The 22,125-nt window shown below is 38.0% G+C and overlaps 1 protein-coding gene across 6 annotated transcripts in view; it reads left to right on the top strand.

Annotated features, from left to right (window-relative positions):
• Tnik (TRAF2 and NCK interacting kinase) overlaps positions 1–21,857 on the top strand; it is a 397,016-nt gene extending 375,159 nt beyond the window's left edge. For 5 of the 6 annotated variants that reach the window (XM_004834596.4, XM_013071572.3, XM_004834595.4 and 2 more), the window contains 8 exons: positions 618–788; positions 2,348–2,491; positions 4,951–5,085; positions 13,811–13,911; positions 16,066–16,215; positions 17,663–17,822; positions 18,062–18,201; positions 20,410–21,857. In XM_004834596.4, the coding sequence (XP_004834653.1) occupies positions 618–788; positions 2,348–2,491; positions 4,951–5,085; positions 13,811–13,911; positions 16,066–16,215; positions 17,663–17,822; positions 18,062–18,201; positions 20,410–20,493 (1,085 nt within the window). In that variant the 3' untranslated portion in view covers positions 20,494–21,857. Of the gene's footprint in view, positions 1–45; positions 133–617; positions 789–2,347; positions 2,492–4,950; positions 5,086–13,810; positions 13,912–16,065; positions 16,216–17,662; positions 17,823–18,061; positions 18,202–20,409 lie in introns of all 6 variants that reach the window. The other variant, XM_087186975.1, reaches the window with a different exon arrangement.
• Positions 21,858–22,125: the final 268 nt, after the last annotated feature.

Here is a 22,125-nt window from a genome sequence, read left to right as displayed (position 1 = left end):
TCCCCCTGCCCACCTTTCCTATTTTTCCTATTTTGCTTCTGATAGGAACCCAGAGGTATCCAGGGACCCTAGGAAAAGCTGTTCCTCAGCAGTCTCTGAATTTACCACATATTTCACAAAAACAGCTTCTGGGTACAATGCTATGCACGCAATAGACACTTAATAAGTGCGTGTGAGTTGTGTTGTTTATGTGTGTGCTTCCTACCACAGAAGTGTGGCTAATTCAGAGGACAGTCTTGCTTTCTGGACTTTTGCAGTTCACTACTCATTAAAGCTAGTTAGGTCAACTTGTCAATTGATAATGTGGAATTTCAAAAAGTTAGTTTTCCTTGCATATATTTATAAGAGGTGTGGATTGTTAAAGATTAATATTAATTTTCTAAACCATTTAAGTGGTGTCTCTAAGTTTGTTTAACTAATGAATAAAATACTGCTTCTATGAGTGACTTACACTTTATCCTACTAAAAAAAGGTACAAAATAAGTATAGTTTCAGAGTTTCTGTACCTTTTATATACACCAAAGAAGGAGCAATCATAGTGTTTTTATTCCCTTCTCCAAATCTCCATTGGTTATCTTTCAAGATGCCATTGACTTCTCTGATTCTTTTTCTCAAAGCTCTGTTTACTAGTGAACTTCTTAGGCAAGAACAGGCCAAACTCAATGAAGCAAGAAAGATTTCTGTGGTAAACGTAAACCCAACCAACATTCGGCCTCATAGCGACACACCAGAAATCAGAAAATACAAGAAACGATTCAACTCAGAAATACTTTGTGCAGCTCTGTGGGGTATGTTTGTACTTTTTCTCCATTTGTTAATGAACTGACCCTGAAACATTACAATCCTGTGGATCTTACCATCAGAAAACACTAGGTGATTCATAGGTGTTAGGGACCTAGCTTAGGACTATCATGACCTCAAAAGACCAAAAGCAGTTTTATATGTAGGATGAGCTGATTCTATACTAGCAAGGGTAATATCTACAAACCTGTCACCACTTAATACTCACTATGTATCCACCACTCTGTGATGTGTCCCCACGTTCTTTCTCTGTGATCCATACAATGTCTTGCAAGGGGAATAGTGGCATTACTTTCATGTCATAGTTAAAAACTATCCCAGTCCATTTTAGTGAATTCTCTATGCCACGCTGCCAGATAAAACTAAAAAAACCAAAAATTATGAGCCTTTCCTTCTAAAATTTCAACCTTTAGATATTAACTGAGCTCAAACTCAGTATAAATGTGACAAGATTCCATCAAAGTCCTGGTCTGTGTTACTGTAAACGTCATGGGCAGATGGAGAAGTGGCCCATCTGTACCTATCTAAAATACTAGCCCTGGATTCGAGTATTATAATTTTAAAGGGCTAAAAGAATTTGAGATGTTAGTGGGGAAGAGTATGAACCCTGAAGAGCATTTCTTGAGAGGTGTGATGGCTCTGTCCTCTGGAAATGAGACAGATAGATGAGACTGAGACAGCTACATTTAGTATTGATGAAAGAGTAGACATTCACATTTTCAGAAATATGAGAGGTTCAAGAGTTGCATGTTCATGAATATAGTCCATTGCCCAGTGAATCTCTTGTGTTGTATATGTCTCAGTGAGTGGATAATTATCTTCTTAAATATGAATTTTTTTGGATTATTACTAACCAGACAAGACCATTTACCTGCCAGAGCTTATATAATTAAGAATTACTGTGTGGCAGGTGGGCAGTACTAGAACCTCAGAAGTCACTTAAAGTCAGTATTTCTGTGACTCTCAATCTATTAGTGCTTTCTCTTACACTAGTCTATCATTTCTCTAACAGAGTAAAACATTGAGTGTATGAGATATAAGATAGTAAAATTTTGGTGTCAAAAGGAAAAAGAACTTTTTTCCCCAATAGAATATGGAAATGGATCTCTCAAATATTGAAGGTGAACAGGTTAAGTCCCTGAGAAATCATTGCATGAATAAATGTGGGGGTGGCCCTTAGGGAAGGAAAGAAGTAGGATGTATAAGAAGAGTCAAGAAACAGGTTTTGCTTGCTATAGGAAAGGAATAAAGGCAAATTATGTTGCCTTCACAGCTGTGCCTAAGGTTTCTCTTGTGCTAGGTGACAAATGGCCAGATGTAATGAATGCTGCTATCACTTTATAAAAGAAAACTGTAATTCCATTACCTAAGGGACAGTGATTTAATTACCAAATCAGAGCTTCAACTTCTATACTCCTTACTGTAGTACCTACCTGCCCATTGTTTATATTTATAAAGAAGAATTTCTTAGGTTTTACAGGGCTCCCAAATGCAGCATGTTAAAGTCCATAAAAAGTCAATCTTAGGGTGCTTCTTAATTTTGCAGGTGTAAACCTTCTGGTGGGAACTGAAAATGGCCTGATGCTTTTGGACCGAAGTGGGCAAGGCAAAGTCTATAATTTGATCAATAGAAGGCGATTTCAGCAGATGGACGTGCTAGAGGGACTAAATGTTCTTGTAACAATATCAGGTATGTTACTAGGATGACCTAGTAGTTCTCCAGGTCTGCACAGGTAGGAAAGATGATCACCTCATTTGTGAAGAAATTGCAAGCTTTGCCTTTCTTAGCCAATGAGCAACACAATAAATTAGAGCAACATCACTAGGGTAAGATCATCCACCTATTGTAAAAGTGGAGATTCTGACATTCAAAAGGGAGATTCACCTCTGCATTAAATATGAATGAGGCAGAAGTGTACTGAAAAAGGAAGAAAGAGATATATAGATAAAGATATAGATAGATAGGCTTTATCACTGCCAGGACTTGCAAGCATCTTTTTAATACATCTATACTTCAGCTTTTGCCATATAATCTGAGATGGAGAATATCAAAAGGTAGGCTTTTCAGAAGGAAAGTCAGAAGAAATGTCTCTGGTCTTTCTTCTCACAACAACTTCTGCTAATAGTACGATGTTTTGGGAAGTATAGCTGCACCACTGAGTGATGAAATCTGCAAAGAGAATGAAGTGGGAGAATCATTACGACTACACTCTGCAGCATTATTTTTCCCAAAGAGAGATTTTTTTAATGGGTGGATTAAAATGGTAAGATCCTATTACCAACAAATTTAGAAAACAACGTGGAAGAATACATGTTCATTGAAAATTTTTTCTTTCTGATGGTGTTTGAAGGAGTTGGACAAATGACCTTCTTCCCTTCCCACTCCATCATATGGAATCAACTGTCCTGTTACACTTTAGAAACACCTGGGGAGAAGGGATGATCCAGGCTGCAACTCAGATGAGGGCCAGAATCTCTAGAGGCAGGGCTCAGGCATCAACAGCATCTATAACTTCTGAGGACTTCCCATTAGGTAACCAAGTTCCTCAATATGGCTTCACACTGAGTCTTTATTACAGGAAGAGACAAGATGGAACTTCTAGGTTGAACCTTGAAGAGAATTTAACTCTTTGGCTGTACTTCTGAGAAATTTTCTTTACTTGAGACTATAATTTCCTCTTGATTTTACCTTTCCACTGAATGCTTAGTTTTATCCTCCCCAAATAAGAGATAACCAAGTAAATTCTTCTTGTATTATAATTTGAGTTTAATTCTGTCTAGTCCTTTGTTCTGGCTAATTACTTTCTGGATTGCTACACTACCAAATCAAAATTAAAACCACACATCTGCCAGTCACCTACCAAAAGTGGACATGCTACCAGAAAATCCACAGTCTTTATGATGTTGTTAGTGACACATCCTCACTTTTAGGAGTTTAACGTTTTCCTCTTATCGTGAGACACATATGCAGAAAGAGAAAATGAAAATAGGAGCAAAAGATTTTTGAATCACCCTTGGATCCATAGTAGTACAGTGGTACCTTGAATTGTTTTACCAAATTAGATGAGAACTGAATCAAATTTCCCCAGAAGGTCAACATTCAACCTAACCATTGAATTTGAAACAGGGCAGCACTGGTTCTCCTGCCATCCTAGCTATCAGGAGCAACACTTATTGTCAGCATCCACTACAAACGTGAATAGTAACTACACCATGATTGCCTTAATTTAAATTCTGAATGCTCTCTTCTGTCATATCCATTGTGCAGTGCTCTAATGAATTCTCTTCTTCTGGCATATATCATATCTGTAATACATAAAACATCCTTGAAGCCAAGGAAAAAGAAATAAATAGCCAAGAAATAAAATACACAGACCTAAATTTCTTATTACTTAAGAAGAGCACCCAAAAGCCACTTTCTTCTCTAGTACTCAGCTAATTTAATGATGTACTCAGATAATCTAATTAAATTTTGCTCCTTGTATACTCATCCATACTATCTAATGTTTTATTATTATCTCATGAATTCTTTACTCCAGATCAGTTTATCAAAGGGAACTTTTACGTTTTTTCAAGCCCACAGCTTTCCTTTCCTGTTTTTGTTTGATATTTCTTTCAGTGATCTCAGTGTATAAATTTGCCCAGTCTTATTTGTGAACCCAAATTTGACTTCATTGAACTTGTTTTTCTGTCTTCTTTTAAAATTCCCATTTTGGGGGATTAGTTAAATAAAACTACTACCATACTAACAGTTGTCCATTATCACACACATCAGTTAGAGAAGAAAGAAAAAGGCACACATGAGTATGCTAAACCCTCAGTTGTCAACACCTCTTCATGGAATTAAATCTAGAATGTTCTGGAACTCTGATCATCCACTCTGTTGCAGAATTGGCTCTATAAAAACAATTGACAGTAAGGATGTACTATAATTTTGTCATTTGTTTGGAACATTTGGAGCTGTTTTAATCACAAGTCCTGTCAAAGACAGCATTTTAATAATAAAGTGTCGGTGGTACTAGTTAATGATTATGCCTTTACATACACACAGTTGTAAATAAAAATACTATATAAAATAAAATGGAAATAAGGAAGGAAAGAGAATAGCCATCAGGAGGGCTTGAAACTAAAGCTGTATTATTTCAACAGGAAAGAAGAATAAGCTAAGAGTTTACTATCTGTCCTGGTTAAGAAACAGAATACTACACAATGACCCAGAAGTGGAAAAGAAACAAGGCTGGATCACTGTTGGGGACTTGGAGGGCTGTATTCATTACAAAGTTGGTAAGTCTCAAGAGAAAGGATTGCAAGTTTCATGTGTTTAACAGAGTCCAAATTATTCAAGTAAGTTTCATTTTGTTTTTTTCCTATCAGATATTGGTGGTGCCTTTGTGGCCAGTTTAAGATATTGCTGGAAACTTAAGTATACTTGAATTATTCCCAAAGAATTAGATTGATAAAGTTCAAAAAATACATTCAGAATAAAGTTCTAGGCTGCAGTTTGAACATTTATATGTACTTCCTCCCAAGGATCCACTAAAATGACAATAAAGGAATAAAAATGCCATAAACCTACCAGGTCAAAGAGATCAAGAAAGGGCCAGGGATTTAGCTCAGTTGTTCCGCCACCTGTCTCAAAAGCACAAGGACCCGAGTTCAATCCCCAGTACCAAAAAAAGAGAGAGAGAGAGAGAGAGAGAGATCAAGAAAAGAGAAGCCAGAAAACAAGAATATCAGTAAAATTAAACAAGAATAGCTGAGTGGCTGGAGACAGACCTAGCAGACTAGGAAATGCTGAATTCTAAATCTACAGTAAGGAAAATTATCAAAATATTCCAGTCACCTTACAGAACCCAGAAAGATCCAGGAACTGAGGCCCCAGAAAATGACAAGGTCCTTAAAGCTCCCAGACTGTAAGTAAATTAATAAACAGTTTACACATAACAGACCAAGAATTTGAGTGGCTTGAGACTTCTCAGAAAGAGAATCAGCTTAGAAAATGGAGTAAGTCCTTCAAAATTCTACAAGCAAAATTACATCTCTCTAACAAGTATTTCTAACCCATCAGTGTTAGGGTTTTCCAGAGAAACAATCAACAGGATATTATGTGCATGTATATACATATATGAGGACGTGGAAGGTAGGGAGAGGAGAGATAGGGAATAGGCTTACATGTTTATAGAGCTTGAGAAGTCCTAAGATCTGCCGTCAGCAAGCTGGAAACACAAGAGAGTCAATGGTGTAACTAGTCCAAGTTCAAAGGCCCAAGAACCAGAACTGATAAGGCAGTTCCAGTCCAGAAGCAGGCTAAAGACCCAAGAAGGCCTTGTAATTGAACCTGACCACAAAGCCCAAAAAGAACTGATGTCCCAGATCATACAAATAGGAGGACTCGCCTTTTTGTTCTATCAGTTGATCAGACTGTGGGTGATGTCGATCCACATTGGAGAGGGCAATAGACTTTACCCAGTCTACTGATTCAAATGTTGCTCTCACCCAGATATACCTCCACAGATATTCCCAGAATAATTTTTGACCAAATATATGGGCTCCTGTGGCCCAGTAATGTTAACATATAAAATTAACTGTTGCCACAACCCGCACAGCATAGGGTCCGAAGCCAAGGAGACCAGTGGGAGATGAAGAAAATTGAATAACAAGAAAGAAAGATACATACCAAGATTACGCTTGAAAGCTGGGACCAGGTGGAACCATAGCCTGATGAGCTAATGGCACCTGGAGTCCAGTGAACTCTTTATTTATAGTGTAATACAAACAAGAAAGAAGGCGGGATAACTTGTGCTACATGGCCTACGTGGTCTAGGCTAAAGGCAATGTGATTGTCTCATAATAAGGGCATGCGCAGGAAGGAAACAAGGACGAAGGATACATAATGTAACTGTCTCCTGGGGCTGTGCCATCCAGGGTCTACAATCTTAGTGAAACAGACTGTGTCTTGTTTGACTGTCTAGTCTATGGAGGAGAAAGGGAGTAGGGATAAGGTGAAAGGCCATTTTTAGGCTCAGCTCGCAGCAAGCTGTCATACCACCAAACTGTTAATCAATTTTAAGTGCAAGGTGAAGATATTTTCAGGCCATGTGGAGTCTTTCAAAAAGAACAACTTCATAAATCTCTCAGGAAGCTACTGGAGGATATGTCTTCCCAAAATGAGGAACTAAACCTGGTAATCTAGGAAAAAGATGAAGAAAATACCAAGAATGATGGTGAAGGGAATCTAGGGTAACAATTCTGCCACCAATCTAAGGAGAAATCAGTCCTAGAAGAATAGGACAATGCAGGTTCCAGAAGAGATGCCTCAAGAAAGATAAAATGATACGAATAGATGACTTACCACTCACTATTGACCATGTTAAGGGTGTTTCCTAACAGGAAGTCTAGGTGTACTTAAAGATAGATGCATAGGAAATAAGAAAGCTGAACATTTTAAGAAAAACCAGAAAGGAAATGGAATCATGGTTTCAGTGTCTCAGCTGTGAAAAGTAATAATATGAACATTTCATATTTGTCTAGCCAAAAATTGAAAATATAACTATATTTGGGGTATGTGAGAGGATATAGTTTATGTACATGAAAGAAAGCTAGAGAGGAAAGGAAATAACATAATAAACTAAATCTTTTCCATACTATGAGGTCAGTAGATAGTGTCTACAATTGAAAGAAAAGAAAGAAATAACAAAATAAGCATTTTTTTTAGAAATCTGGAAAGAATTTGTTGAAGTAATTAAAAGGGTTGCAAATGTCTGTTTCTAGAGGGCAGTAATCAGGCCTAAGGCAGGGACATTTTTCTTTTTTTTATCTTTTAATTCTATTTTTCATTTATTTTATTTGTACATGTCTGCAAGTGCATGATGCTTGCATTCATCTTAGGAAGTAGGTACATGTACTTAACATATCTTGATTCTCTTTGTTCACCTTCTGTCTTCATCCACCTCCCTCCTCCATCTCTAGATCCCCTTTCCCCATCATCATCATCATCATCGTCATCGTCATCATCATCATATTAGTTCATGGTTTCAACATTAAATGATTACATTCATTGTGGGTAGTTGGTACATGTACCTGATGCAGTTTAAATCATGTTATGTCTCCTTCCTATTCCCCTTCTCTTTTTTTTGGTCCCCTTCCCATTTGCAAAAGTTCTGTCTCCCTGTTTCCGTTTATCAATTTTTTTTTTGCTCTCTATTTTTACTATGGATAACTCAAATGAGAGAAAGTATACAGTATTTAAGCTTGTGTATCTGATCTATTTCACTGAACATTATGTTTTCTAGATATATTCATTTTCCTACTGTAAACTACTATTTTAATCTTTAGTGCTGTTGTCATTAAATTTTACAAAAACATGTACATGTTTCAATATCAGTGTTTGCTGAGATTCTAATTCTTTGACCTACATCAATATTGTTTTATTCAGCTACTATAATAAGATGCTGTCAATAAAAATGAAAATGTAATGCTTCTCACTTATAAAGTAAATATGGTGGCACAAAATAAGATTGTAAAAGATTGTGCCTGCTTGGGTAAGCAATGATTAGGAAGCAGAAATGTAGCATGTTTTCTATGTTAATTATGGTATAAAGAGATAACAAAGTTTTGAAACTAAGTAACCGAGTAATTGTGTAATAGAAATTGCTTTGAGTGAAAGAATGAATCACCTCATTTTTTGTTTTAGACAATTAATAATGAGGTATTATTACCCAATGCTTTATACTAGTAATAGAAATTCTCATGGTAATAAAAGCAACCTAAGTCCAGCTCTCTGTAGTGACCCTTGACGGTTCCTTGATGCAGAGCAGACAGATCTCCATAGATTATGTTATGTAAAACTGACCGTGTCCGTAAGAATCGAATGCTATCAAAGTGTATTTATCTATCACTGACCACAAAAACTCATGAAGAACCTCCAGAGGTACAACCTTTATGTTCCTTCGTGTAACAGGACAACTTAGCCTTCCCTAAAGAGGCAGACAAGGACATGATTGTGTGAAGAGTGCAGTACTGCACATTACACCTTGTTTCTTCATTCATTCCACAACAGTTACTGGCCAGGTACAATATATGAGTCCACTCTTTCATGGGAACTGCAGTCTGGTCAGGGTCTCCATATACTGTCACTTGCAAAAGCCCGAAGTTCACCTATAAATAACCCGACGTAAATGATCATGATCCAAGCCATCTTGCCCATGAATGCAAAAATGCAATTCAGCTTCCTCTTCACTTTTCAATCATTCCCTTCCTTCCTGAAGGCTTTGGACACTACAGCCTCTTCTCCACTCCTTTTATCATTTATCCATGTTGTCTGCCTCTAGACTCTGTGAGTTGTTTCTTCTCATGAGACTTTCCTCCTTCTTTTCTCCACCTGGCTCTTCCCACTGCATACGTAAAGATTTTCTCAGGCATGTCCTTCTCACACAGATCCCACACTCAGGGTTCATAACTTTCCTGTGAATTCTACATAGTTCATCTTGGTTGCCACAAAGCTGCCTTTGTCATGTGAAGGAAGACACTGGTTGCATATGTACCTCCTTAGATCGCTTCTAAGATCCTGATTTAAACATCACCAGAAGTCTTCCAAAGCTGCGGGGGTAGGTTTTCTTAAGGAAAGCAATTAGGCGAGTTTTACACCTCCCCAAGCCCCACATGATACTTTTGTATGAAAATCTATTCGGGCTCCAGCTCACTACCCAAGGAAGAGGGGGTCTGAGCCCCGCACTTTTGCAGGATCAAGGGAAAACGTGCAGGACAGTGCACCCGCTCCCCTGGCCACACGGTGTCACATCCGGGACATTTTTCTTAAGCCTTGTAGAACTGTTCGACTTGTAAAACTTGTTTGATTCAAAGCTGATAAAAGTAAGAAAATGTGTGGAAGTTTGCAAAGTATGTAGTGGATAAGAGCCATAATTTAATATGAGGAATGCCAATAAAGGAGTAGCAGAGAGCTTTAAACACCTTGGCTTCAGAGTTGTCCGTGGTATGGTTTTCCTGGTGCAGTTTTGAAATTGTAACCAGTAGAGTTAGTCCATTCATGGGTGCTACATGACAGAGGCCAAAACCCAATCAGGTGTATTAAAGACAGAGTATGGAAACAGGAACACGTTAGAGAAGAGTTTACCCGTCCTGGCCTTTGCTGGAAGGAAACTGGGTGTGTCATCCTTGCCAGCTAGAGAGAGGAGGCTGGTATAAAGCTGAATCCCCACATCCCTTTCCTCTAATTTCATTCTAAATGACTCTCCCAGATACCTTGACACCAGGAAGCGTGGTGCTGGACAGCTGAAGGTTCTAGTGCCTAAAAGGATATGCCCCCTCCCTCACTGTTTATTAATTACACTTCATTTGAGTTTTATTTTTTAAATCCCTTTATGCTTTCAACACAATGGGCTTATCACTATGCATTTAAAGCAGCTTTTGAAGAAAATAAACATTGTTGTCTATAAATATATATTGCCACAAATGGATCTGAGTTGCTACCCAGCACCTAGCACAGCACCAGGCACAGAGAAACAAGCTGAATAGGACTGGTTAATGGAAGGGATGCACTTTCAAAGAACACAGTTATCATTCACACACAAGACCACATGGGGGAGTATTTTTCCATACCAAGCTGGTGAGGTCCATTCTTAGCTGCTCCGTTATGCGTTTTTGTTTGGGAAACAGGATTATTTGGTACCTTTCTAATAAGATATCTTTGTCTTGTCTTTTATCAGATTATTTGGCAAAGTATCAATCGTGCATCTCATCATTCCCACACCAGGTAGAATTCTGATTCATATGCATATTTGGTCTTCTTTTGGAGAGAGTAGGTTTCTGTATTTTAGAGCAGGCACTCCTTCCAGAGAAAAGCAATGCATTTCTTTTTTTCCCAGTACCAGGGATCAAACTCAGGACCTTGTGCTTTGTGAGGCAGGCACCATGCCACTGAGCTAAATCCCTGGCATAAAGGAATACAATTTAAGTGCTATTATGGAAACAGTTTTAAAGCTACTTCTAAATATTTGTTGAATAAAATTTTCATAATTTCCTTTAATAATTTTACCTTTATTACTCGGCATTTGTTAGCCCAAATGTTTCTAGTGACTAAATTTTATATACATAAATATTGTATGAATACAGGGCAGTCACATTTATAGCAGGAAAAAATAAAATTTCAGAATGTGATTTCTTGCTACAGAAGTCCTGTTCAACCTACAAATATTCCATTGACCCTTCTTACATTTCTGGCCCTTCCTTCTAATCGTTGCTCTGACATTACCAGGCTGACACATCCACACATGCAAAACAAATTCCACCAAAGAATAATAATTGATAATTATCTTTCTAATGATTGAGGCCAGCTTAATGTTCAGGAACATTTTTGCCTCAGTCACAAGAACCACTTCCATTCTCCACTTGCTTTCCTAATGAGATTCCAGCCAAGAAAAATACAGTCTTCTTTTAGCACATGATTATTCCAGTAAATTCAAAAATATAAAGTGAGAGGATAAAACCAAAGAGCAAATGGTATATCCATGAGTCGTTTAAAATATTTCTTTATTTTTCATAACCTTTGTGTAATTAAATAAGTTTTTATTTTCAAGGCTATTTAAGCTATAATTATGAATCTTTTCCTTAGGTAGGCAAGGCTACCAAAGAATAGTCTTTTATTTGTATCATGAAAAATCATGGAGAAAACTAGAAATTTAATGTTATATGAGTATATTAAAACTTTTCCTCCCCAATTTCTTTAGGACACAGAATATTCTGTTTGTATGGATATTATATGAAGAAAAATGATTGGCATGTGTATTATTTATAGATTACAGATTCTTTAAAACTTGGAATCCACATTCAGTAGTGAGAAATCTAGAATGCATTCAAAGGATTCTATAACCTCTCAAGGTCATCACTATAAATGTTTGTCATTCTGGTATCAGACACACATGGAAAATAATAATTTAGGGATTTGACATTAAAATCTATTTTTCCATTCATTTGTTCAATAACCATTTTTTGAACACTACTTTTTGTAAGGCAAAAATGAAGTAGGTGCTCAGTCATTTCACCAAGTCTCTATCCATGAAATTTAGATGTTTAGTACAGTATTCCATTTTCCTAAAGAATAAAAGGAATTGTCAAAGTATGTAAAACCCTCAAAAATAGGCCACTGGCAGAACCCAGAGCTCCTAATGTTCCATCTTTAATTACAAACATAAACAATTATTTCATTTAATAATTATATTCAAATTTTAATAATCAACAAATATTTCCCTTTATGTCTCTACCATTTGCTAAATTTTTCCAACATCTTCTCATACCATGTCTCAGCTACTTAACATTTGGGTGCACACAGCAAGAGAAACCACCAGCAGTGTGAAGAGACAACCCACAATGTCAGAAAAAATCTTCACCTGCTCTTCCTCTGACAAAAGTCTACTATCTCGAATCTATAAAGAACTTAAAAAGATCAGACCTCCCAAATTTAAAGACCCAATCCAAAAATGGGCATGTGAAATGAACAGACATTTCTCAGACAAAGAAGTAGAAATAGCAAGTAAATACATGAAAAAATGCTCAACATCACTGGTCATTTGAGAGATGCAAATGAAAACAACGCTGAGATTCCACCTCACTCCAGAAAGAATGGCTGCTATCATGAAATCAACCAATAACAAATGCTGGCGGGGCTATGGGGAAAGAGGAACCCTGCTCCACTGCTGGTGGGAGTGTAGACTGGTGCAACCACTGTGGAAATCAGTATGGAGATACCTCAAAGAACTAGGACTGGAAGTCCCATTTGACGCCGCTATTCCCCTGCTGGGGATCTTCCCCAAAGAATTAAAACAATCATACCACAGTGATATATGTGTGCCCATGTTCATAGCAGTGCAGTTTATAATAGCTAAAACTTGGAAACAGCCCAAATGCCCATCAACTGGAGACTGGATAAAGAAAATGTGGGGTTTTTTATAAAATGGAGTACTACTCAGCCATAAAAATGAGAAATTAGAGACATTTATAGCTAAGTGGATGCACATTGAGGTGATACTCTTAAGTGAAATAAATAGGACACACGTGTAAATACTGAATAGTTTCTCTGGTGTGAGAAACTGAAAGTGTAAATAAGGACTAAATGTATAATAGGTAATGTGAAATAGGAAGAAAAGGGGCAAAGGGGAAGGAAGTGGGAGGGCTAGGGGAAAGGATAGAAGGGAATAGGATTAATATGAGAAAATGGAAAAATAGGAACAAAATCTTTGTAAATAGGGAGGAATGGAGGGGTTGAAGGGAGGGCTGGGCAAGGGTGAAAAATAAGAACCAAGAGAGACTATGTAAAGGTGCAAATTTCCAATGATGAATGTCATTATATTGTCTACCTAAAATGTACCAATGATTAGAATGAATAATCGATAATGTAAAATAGGAATAAAAGGTCCAAAGGGGTAGGGGTATTGGGAGGGGCAGGGGAAAGGAAAGAAGGGAAAGGAAAAATAATGAGAAATGGAAATAAAGTCTTTGTAAATAGGGAAGGGAGGGCTAGGAATGGGGAAATAATAAGAACCAAGATGCATTATGTAAAGATACAATTCCCAATGAGAAATGTAATTGTGTTGTATACCTACAATGTACCAATAAAAGAATTTAATACAAAAAACCCCAAAAAACCTTTGGGTGCACATAAAAGCCAGGCAAAATAGCATACAGGAAATTATGCAGATTTTTATTACAATGAATATTCATGTCTAAACTTAGTGGTTAAAGGCAATTACATCTTTAGATGAAGAGGATGCTTCCAATATAAAGCTAAAGACCCCAAGTACTCTGCCAGCCAAGTACAGAAGTTAACTCTGTATCTATAAAAAAAACAGAACAAAACTCCACACCAGGAGCATGACACTTAACTATGGGTGTATCTCTAGAGGTACATACTTATATCTTATGGTTTATAAATTCATTAATACAAAAACATTGAATAAATCAATGACTTTTAAAATCTGTAACATTTATATTACAGTTAAATATGAAAGGATCAAATTCTTGGTGATTGCCTTGAAGAACGCTGTGGAGATATATGCTTGGGCTCCTAAACCGTACCATAAGTTCATGGCATTTAAGGTAAGTAGGCATATGCTTGCTTGTTTTTTTTATTTTCAGTTTCCACCAGTGGTCTGTTTTCCATATAAATCAATACCAATTTTACTAAATATATCAGCAGTAAACCTATTTGAAAAGTATAAATATTGATGGGTTTATTATTTCAAAAGTAAAAAATTAAGAAAAATACTATAAAATTGGTCAAATTAAAATTTGCCCTACTTTATTTGGAGTCTATGAATCACCATCTTCAAGACACATTCAATCTAGAATGGTTACCAGGAAAAACACCAGTTGTGTCATTTATGTAATAATATTTGTTGTAAAGCTACCTAGAGTACTGTCTGATATGTGACACAAAATGACACAAAATGGCAGCACTGAATTTCAAAGCTAAACTGGGTCTGCCACTCTTCTAATTATTATGAACCTTTCTGAATAAAATCTCTAGGACTCAACTGATGCCCATATATTCCTGTCACTATGAACTCTTCTCTTAAATGAATATTGACTATGCTTGGTTATAGAAATGACCTAGTTTCTCTACATTCTTCCATTTTGATTGCCTTTTCATTTTTTGTTTTTTTGCATTGTCTGAATCTGTACTTGACATAGTTGGAATGATCATTCATGCGAATCAACAGAAGTGAGATAGGGATATGCTAGTTCCATCAATCCCAGCTCATGAAAGCTGACCCAAGAGCCCAAAGGACCAGTATTTGCAGGCACCTTGATGAGTTCTGAGCCACAAAGCCTTTCCACAGTCAGAGTCAATTTATCCTCTATTTTCTGTATCTCTCTTTTTGTATAGTTCATTGGCCCTCACTTCACCTTTATGAATGCCATCTCTCTTTGGCTCTATTTATTCTTTCCTGCCACATTTGCCACATGTGAGAGCAGAAGCTGCTTTAGGAACATGATGTTAGCCTTCTTTGGGGCTGAATCACCCCACTTCTTTTTCCTTAGTGCAAGTGGCTCATTTGTGATGTGCTCAAGAAAACTGATTTATCAGTAGAAATGGGCTCCCCTCCATGATCCTGCATTTATGGAAAGAAATTTTTGCAATGCATTAGGCTCTTAATAACACTTAAGGGATGGCTCCCAAAAATTAATGTGGTGCTGCTGTTCTGCCAAAATCTCTCTCAGTAAAAGCTTTTCAATCAAGCTGCCATTCCCATTCTGATTCAGAAGTTACTGTCATCAAGTTACTAGCCAAAGCCCATGAGAGGCTGCAAAACATTCTGTTCAGCAGAGAAGCCCCAATCTAGAAAGAAGAAAGAACAAAGGCAAGAACTTGAATGGGAAAGACTGGAGCTGTCGGGAGATCCAGCCTTCCCATACCACAAGGATGGGAAACAAAACCTTCCTGTGCTGTGAGATTGAGACTAGCAAAAGATGGGGGAAAGGTGTGATAGGTGAGAGTGGTCTCATGACCCAGGCAATTTTGGTTTACTCAAATCCCCCCCTAGGTTTCAAAGTCCAAAAAAGGTGTTATTAAATCATACCAGAGGAACATTTGACAGCTAGTTTGGGCTTGAGCCCTGAATTTAAGCACATAGAACTTTGATTAAACTTGGCTAGAACTCTTATTTGCTCCTTTTCTAGTAAAACCTTAGTGTCCACTTCAAGCCTTGGGTCTTCTTGTCTTTCATCCCTGATATCTTCTCTTACTATCCAAACCAACCTCAGATTTCAACATTGACTTTAGAAAGAGTGCCACTCCTGACACCCATTCAGTCACTGAAGGAAATTGTTACCAGAACATACTCATTAATCCTGAAAAGGCTCAGCACAGAGTGGGTCATGGCTTCCAACCCCAGGGTGTCTCTGAAAGGCAGCCACCACAGATGAACCACATGGGAGAGAGGCCAGAGAGGTCACTGGATCTTCTCCAGAGGGCAAAGACCAGAAATAAACAGGAAATAGCAGCAGGACCCAGGCATCAAGTGTTCAGTATATGACACTTAAATTGACTAGCTGTAAACCACCTTCTCTGCCCTGAAGGACCAGAAATGAAGAAAAGGACACTGATGCGTGCTGGACTCCTCCTCTTAGAACCAGAAGATAAATAGATTTAAAACTGGGACTGAAACTTCCTGGCTTTTCAACTGAATAAAAAAGCAGAAATTAACTTCCTCAAGAAGATGGTGGATACTAATGGGGTGATTTTTATAGTCTTTTGCAGATCTTCAGCACAAGCCTCTACTAGTTGACCTCACTGTAGAAGAAGGTCAGAGGTTAAAGGTTATTTTCGGCTCACACACTGGTTTCCATGTAATTGATGTTGATTCAGGAAACTCTTATGATATCTACATACCATCTCATGTAAGTTCCTAGAAGCAGAGTGTACAATAGCCTGAATGTAGAAGGAGATTTGTTCTGCATATTTTTAGTAGAAATCATGCTAACTTTTACTAACTGGTAAAGCACATGGACTTTGGGCCTTCACGAAATAGAGAAAGGTTTTAATAAATAAATTTTGTAATAATGCACATGATCGGCAGCCTTTCCAACCCTCAACTTTCACGTGTATAAATGGGAATAAAAAGGCTATCCCCCACTATCCTCTAGGGTTATCTCAGCATTAAATGAGATAATGGCTCTAAAGTACTTGGCACAGGGCTCTACAAATTACATTTCTGCTTATTAACAATATAACATTCAAATTACTACACTGATACATTGCCTAAAACAAGTTCTTTCAGGAAATGCTTCATGGATGCATTAATTGGAACTGGTTTGGTGTAAGCGCTGTGTCCTGTATGTAATTCCTGTCAGCCTGGGGATTGTATACAATAGAACCTATAGGGAAAGTTGGAGGCTTAGTCCACTGCTGATTGGTATTTTGAGAGTTTGAAGACTTTACCTCCCAAAAACCTCAATCACTTACAAAAAGTTGTTTTAGCATATCACACACACACACACACACACACACACACACACACAACTCTCATTCATTGTTCATTATACTTTTTATCATGCTTACATTATGAGTGAGGCGGTGGGAACATCGCTCTGAGCACCCTCAGTACCCCTTCCTACCCATCAAGCACATATTGGGCTTCCAGGACATTCTCAACCAGGGTATCACAACTGTGCCACCTCTCTTTGCTTAGAACAAGTCAATCTACATTTATTTCAATAGTATGATTTTTTAATGAGTGGTAATTCTAATTTTTCCCTAAACAAACCATTAATTCGGATTAATCTGCTGTTTAAGCACTCATAAACAGGCTGTTTTATATACTCATGGTCTGTTTGGTAGAAATCCATGTTGGCCCCATTTCAATGCTCTCCATCTCATTCAGCTGATTTGCATTCTCCTCATCTTTGTTGGAAGTAGTAATTCTAACAGAAAACACATGAATTTCAGCATCAGCAAAACATGTCCTCAAATTCTATTATCAAATACAAGTACAGCTTTGATTAAATTACATAAACTTTCTGAGATGAAGTTTTCTCATCTCTAAACAAGGATATGTACCATGAGAATCTGTCCTAAGGACTGGAAAGTATATGTGGAAAAGGGTCAGTGATTGGCACGTACTCAGTACTCCATAGATACTGTATTACTGGTTTTAGAAAAAAAAGTAATTGGATTCTTGATCTAGTAACTACATTTGTATTTATCAGGGCATTTGATAGGCCCACAGTTAAACTAAATGCAATCTCTAGAGTAAAAGTGGAAAAAAAATGTTGCAGTTCTTAGCAAAGAAAGTTGAGGTGTTATCTCACTTTTTAAAATAATATTTGGTCTTTCTTTGTCTTCTAGATTCAGGGCAATATCACTCCTCATGCTATTGTCATCTTGCCTAAAACAGATGGAATGGAAATGCTTGTTTGCTATGAGGATGAGGGGGTGTACGTGAACACCTATGGCCGGATAACTAAGGATGTGGTGCTCCAATGGGGAGAAATGCCCACATCTGTGGGTAGGTTAACCATTCCTTATCTCCTTCAGCAGTTACACCCCCCAAATGAAACGAAAGTCAAGAAATGTGAAACAACCATTTGAGTCCACAAAAAAAAGTCTGTGAATAACACTTGTAAGACTTGCTTTGTGTGTTAATCTCAAGTTGTTTGTCATTTTTGTGGTTAAGATGTGAACAGATGCTGTGAGTTATTGCCCATCTAATGTTTTTAATGCAGTTTTGGAAATTCCTTTTGACAGCTTACATTCATTCCAATCAGATAATGGGCTGGGGCGAGAAAGCTATTGAGATCCGGTCAGTGGAAACAGGACATTTGGATGGAGTATTTATGCATAAGCGAGCTCAAAGGTTAAAGTTTCTATGTGAAAGAAATGATAAGGTAAATCCGTTTCAACATTTGCATTAGTGTTTGCATTTTAAGAGACCACCAGGTACCTGTGAAACCTTCATTTTCCTTTATACTGATTTGAATCACATCTGTGTTAAACAATCAATACTATCCTGAAATGGCATTATTTGGTTTGACTCATGTGAACACTCAAGATATATTATTCACATATCAAAACAAACATAAAACATCTAAAAATTTCTTGTAAAATCTTAGTCACTTTTGTGGCCTGCAGGCCTTATGATAACTTAGTAGACACCCAAATTCTCCTAAGCACTTAGAGCAGTTGGTCCATCATTGTTATCTCAACTTTATACTTCCACTTTTAGACTCTTCACAACTCGCTGTCAGGATCTAACCCTCACATTATATTCACTCATCAGTGTAAAACATTTGACATGTAAAAATATAAGCTTTTAAAAAACGTCATCCATTCTTTAAGAAATATACAATCACAAACTCAACTAGTGCCATGTCCTGTGTCATTCCAGCCATGTTTCTTCTGAAATGTCATAAGGGGACTGTTTTCCAGTGAAGTTAGCCGTGTCCATTCAGCATGACTAGTCACCTCTGAGGGGTATTCTGTAACAGTGTGGCTTCTACCTTGTCTTTCCTCTAGAGAACCCGAGTTTTTAGTAGCTAAGCTATACTGCATTTGTGAATTCATCTTTTGTGGCTATGCCAAAATAGAAATACTGTCCCCCAGAGTATCAGACATAAACACCCACAGAAAATAATGTGATGGGTCAAACTGTTGTGTCTCTATGCTCACCCTGATTCCCAAGAGGCTAGAATGGTCTTCATCCAACACTGTGGTGTGGGCCTAGCCTACCATAATTGACTCTGGCCAGCTACTCTGACTTGGTGTGGTATGGGTGGACAGTAGCTGTGGGTGGGAAGGATGGTACCAGGGACTTAAGAGCACATCAGGAAACAGACCTAACCTAGTAAGACTTCAGCACCTACCCAGTCTCTGGGGATGATAAGACTAGGAGTAATCTGTGTACAGATACCCACACTCTGGTTCCCTGATGACCCACCCCAGCAGCCTGTTCATCCAGGTCCACACCTTCAGGAGTAGGCTGGGACCACACCAGTGTCTGGGGCCCAAGGTTTAGAGCCAAGGACACACAACCAGAGAGAACAGCAGCCCTTTCTTTTCTACATCATGATTTTTCATGGGTCCTTTCTATCCTTCCCCATTGTTGATTCCTTGAACCCAAAAGTAGCTTTATTTTCATACGTAGCATTAGCTGAATGACAAGCATTTCTACAGACTTCTTAAGAAGTTGTTGCAAGAGAGCATTCTTCTAAAGAAGTTGGGCAAATGAGGTAGCAGAGACTTTATACTAGTGACAAAAGCAAATGCCTTGACCAAATTAGGTGTTGGCTGACTGAAGGGCTATGCCACAACCCAAAATATTATTTCCTGGAGCAGTGGTTCATTTACATTCAACTCAAGCAAGCAGTAACCCAAATTCTGCTCACTTCACTCTATTGCTTGATAAAGTGATTTAACAGAGTCAGACCTAATGGACTATGGTTCTACTTACTAATTCCATTATCTCATTCCGCCTAAGATATGCCAGCATCAACAGACACACTACATGTTAACTCTTGAAATGCCAAAGTGAATGATCATTAAACCCTTGTTACCCTATCTGACCACAACCATTTACATTTCTTTTTTTTTAATTTTTTAAAAATTAAAAACTGAAGTTGTGGAATAGTCAGTAGACCCAAAATTTGCCCATGACTTCGGGAATTGGCAGGGATTCTCTTAAATCTGGTCTGCCTTTGTGTCATTTTTGAGGGAGAGAAGGGAGCCACTGTGCCTTTCTAGAAACCATCAAAGGACCTGTTGAGCCCTAGGCCAAAAGTCTAGCACATTGTCCTAGCATGAAACTCCCTTTTTAAAATGTGAGTACCCACAGGGATGTCACAATCAAGATAGAGCCCCTGTAGTGTCCCTGGAGGCCAATACTATAATAATTAATAATATCAACCACAGTAATACAGGCAAGTGTGTTTACATTGGATGTACTGTCTCCAAAAGCACTTTATAAGCACTAGCCACTGGGAATCTTAAGAGCTGACACATGGCAAAGATAGGACATGTGAAAGGAAATGGATGGACAGTTGAAGAAAAGAGGGGAAAAAACCATGCAGTTGAACTAACTTGTTTTTAATTTCAAACAGGTATTTTTTGCATCCGTGCGATCTGGAGGAAGTAGCCAAGTGTTTTTCATGACCCTCAACAGAAATTCCATGATGAACTGGTAACAGAAGAGCACTTGGCACTTATCTTCATGGCGTTATTTCTAATGTAAAACAACATAACTCATGTGGACTTATGCCAGTCTAGAGGCAGAATCAGAAGGCTTGGTTGAACATACGCTTTCCCCTTTTCCTCTCCCTCCACCCCTCCCAAAACAGTCCATCTTTCAGTGTTGCAGCCCGGATGAGGAGAGAAAAAGGTGGCAGGAATGTCCAGGAGATCCCCCAAGGATGCTGCATTATTTGTGGACAAAGATGGACCATGTACCCTTCGGAGTTAGGGATAGAAACAAATATTGTGTGCTCTTATGATTAAGCTGTGTTATGGTGGCTTTTGAATTTTTTCACCTTTTCCTTTACCCCCTTATTTTGTAAGAATGGGAGAGATGCATACTGAGAAAATGAACCTGTTTTTAATTCTGTCTGCCTGCTAGTTTTAAGTATACAATATGTTGTAAAATTTCCTATTTCCAGTGGTAAGAGACAGCACAATAAATGTACCTTATCTCCTTACACTGAAGACCATAACTGCATAGTGGGGATAATTTAAGAACTCTCTTGCCTTTACCAACCCAAATGGTTGCTTTTTGACAGCAACTGGCTAATGAATTTTTAAAAGAGAAGAAAAATACTAATTTTCCCCTCTTTTGGGAAATAGATTTTAAATGGCTAAACTACTAGCCTTAGTCTAATAAAATCAACTACCACTTTTGTGATTCTGACAGGCCATATTTTTATGTGGCCCTTTATAGAATGGAGTACGTTGAATGGGATAGAAATGCCATTGAGTGGAGTGGGCCTAGCGACTGAGGAGGGACTCGGTAATGCAGCTTTCCCTCAGCTGTTATGCGACAAATCAGGGCAAAAGATGGGACGACAGACGGGTCAGACAGGAAGAGCTTCTGGGAAACAAGCATATATATATTCTTTTTTAAATGCACAAAGCCTCCCAGTTAAGAGGTCACTTGGTTTGGGCTTCGTTGGTACTGAGACTTTGTTGAGTTCTTTCTGGGAATTGGGGAGTGAATGACATCCAGGCTCTGGACATTCCCAACTCTCTCGTGAGGGTACCACTTTCTCTAGATGAAAACTGTGACTGAAAACAATAATAAATGTTTTTGAGCTGCCTGTGTTTTCCCTGGGTTGGTGAGAGAAGGGACTGGAGTCATGAGCCGGCCTCAGACACAGAAGGCTCAGGTTTTAGAGAACTTGAAAACAAGGCTTTTGGCCAAAATTTTGAGACCCTAATCACTTTACCTTCCTCCAAAATACCCAACATACAGTAAACAACATTTGTGCAGAGATATGTATGTATTTAGTTCAGGTTGACTTGTATCCTTATAAACTCTTACTCAAATGATTTGAACTTTTACGTGACTGTCTGAGATTTTTTTCCAAAGCTACAAGCATGGCCGCCTGTGGTATCAAGGTGTTGCAAAACGATATCTGTGTTGTGCTTCCTGTTTTAACCTACCTCGTTTTGTTAATTTTTGTTTCACTGTTCATCACAGCAGTGTTAACTCCAGGAGACATATAGAGAGCTCAACTGGCAATCTCAGGTGTTTTTAATATTTTTAAAACATAACTGTAGTTGGCCAAATTGTTCTTTAAAATACTAGAGTGGGGGATCCAACAACA

This window comes from Heterocephalus glaber, unplaced genomic scaffold (assembly GCF_053883595.1).
Source record: "Heterocephalus glaber isolate CG9 unplaced genomic scaffold, H.glaber_assembly_v1.0 deba00001504, whole genome shotgun sequence".
Taxonomy (NCBI): Eukaryota; Metazoa; Chordata; class Mammalia; order Rodentia; family Bathyergidae; genus Heterocephalus; species Heterocephalus glaber.
Note: the sequence above shows the minus strand (reverse complement) of the source record. Positions and strands in the feature narration are given on the sequence as shown.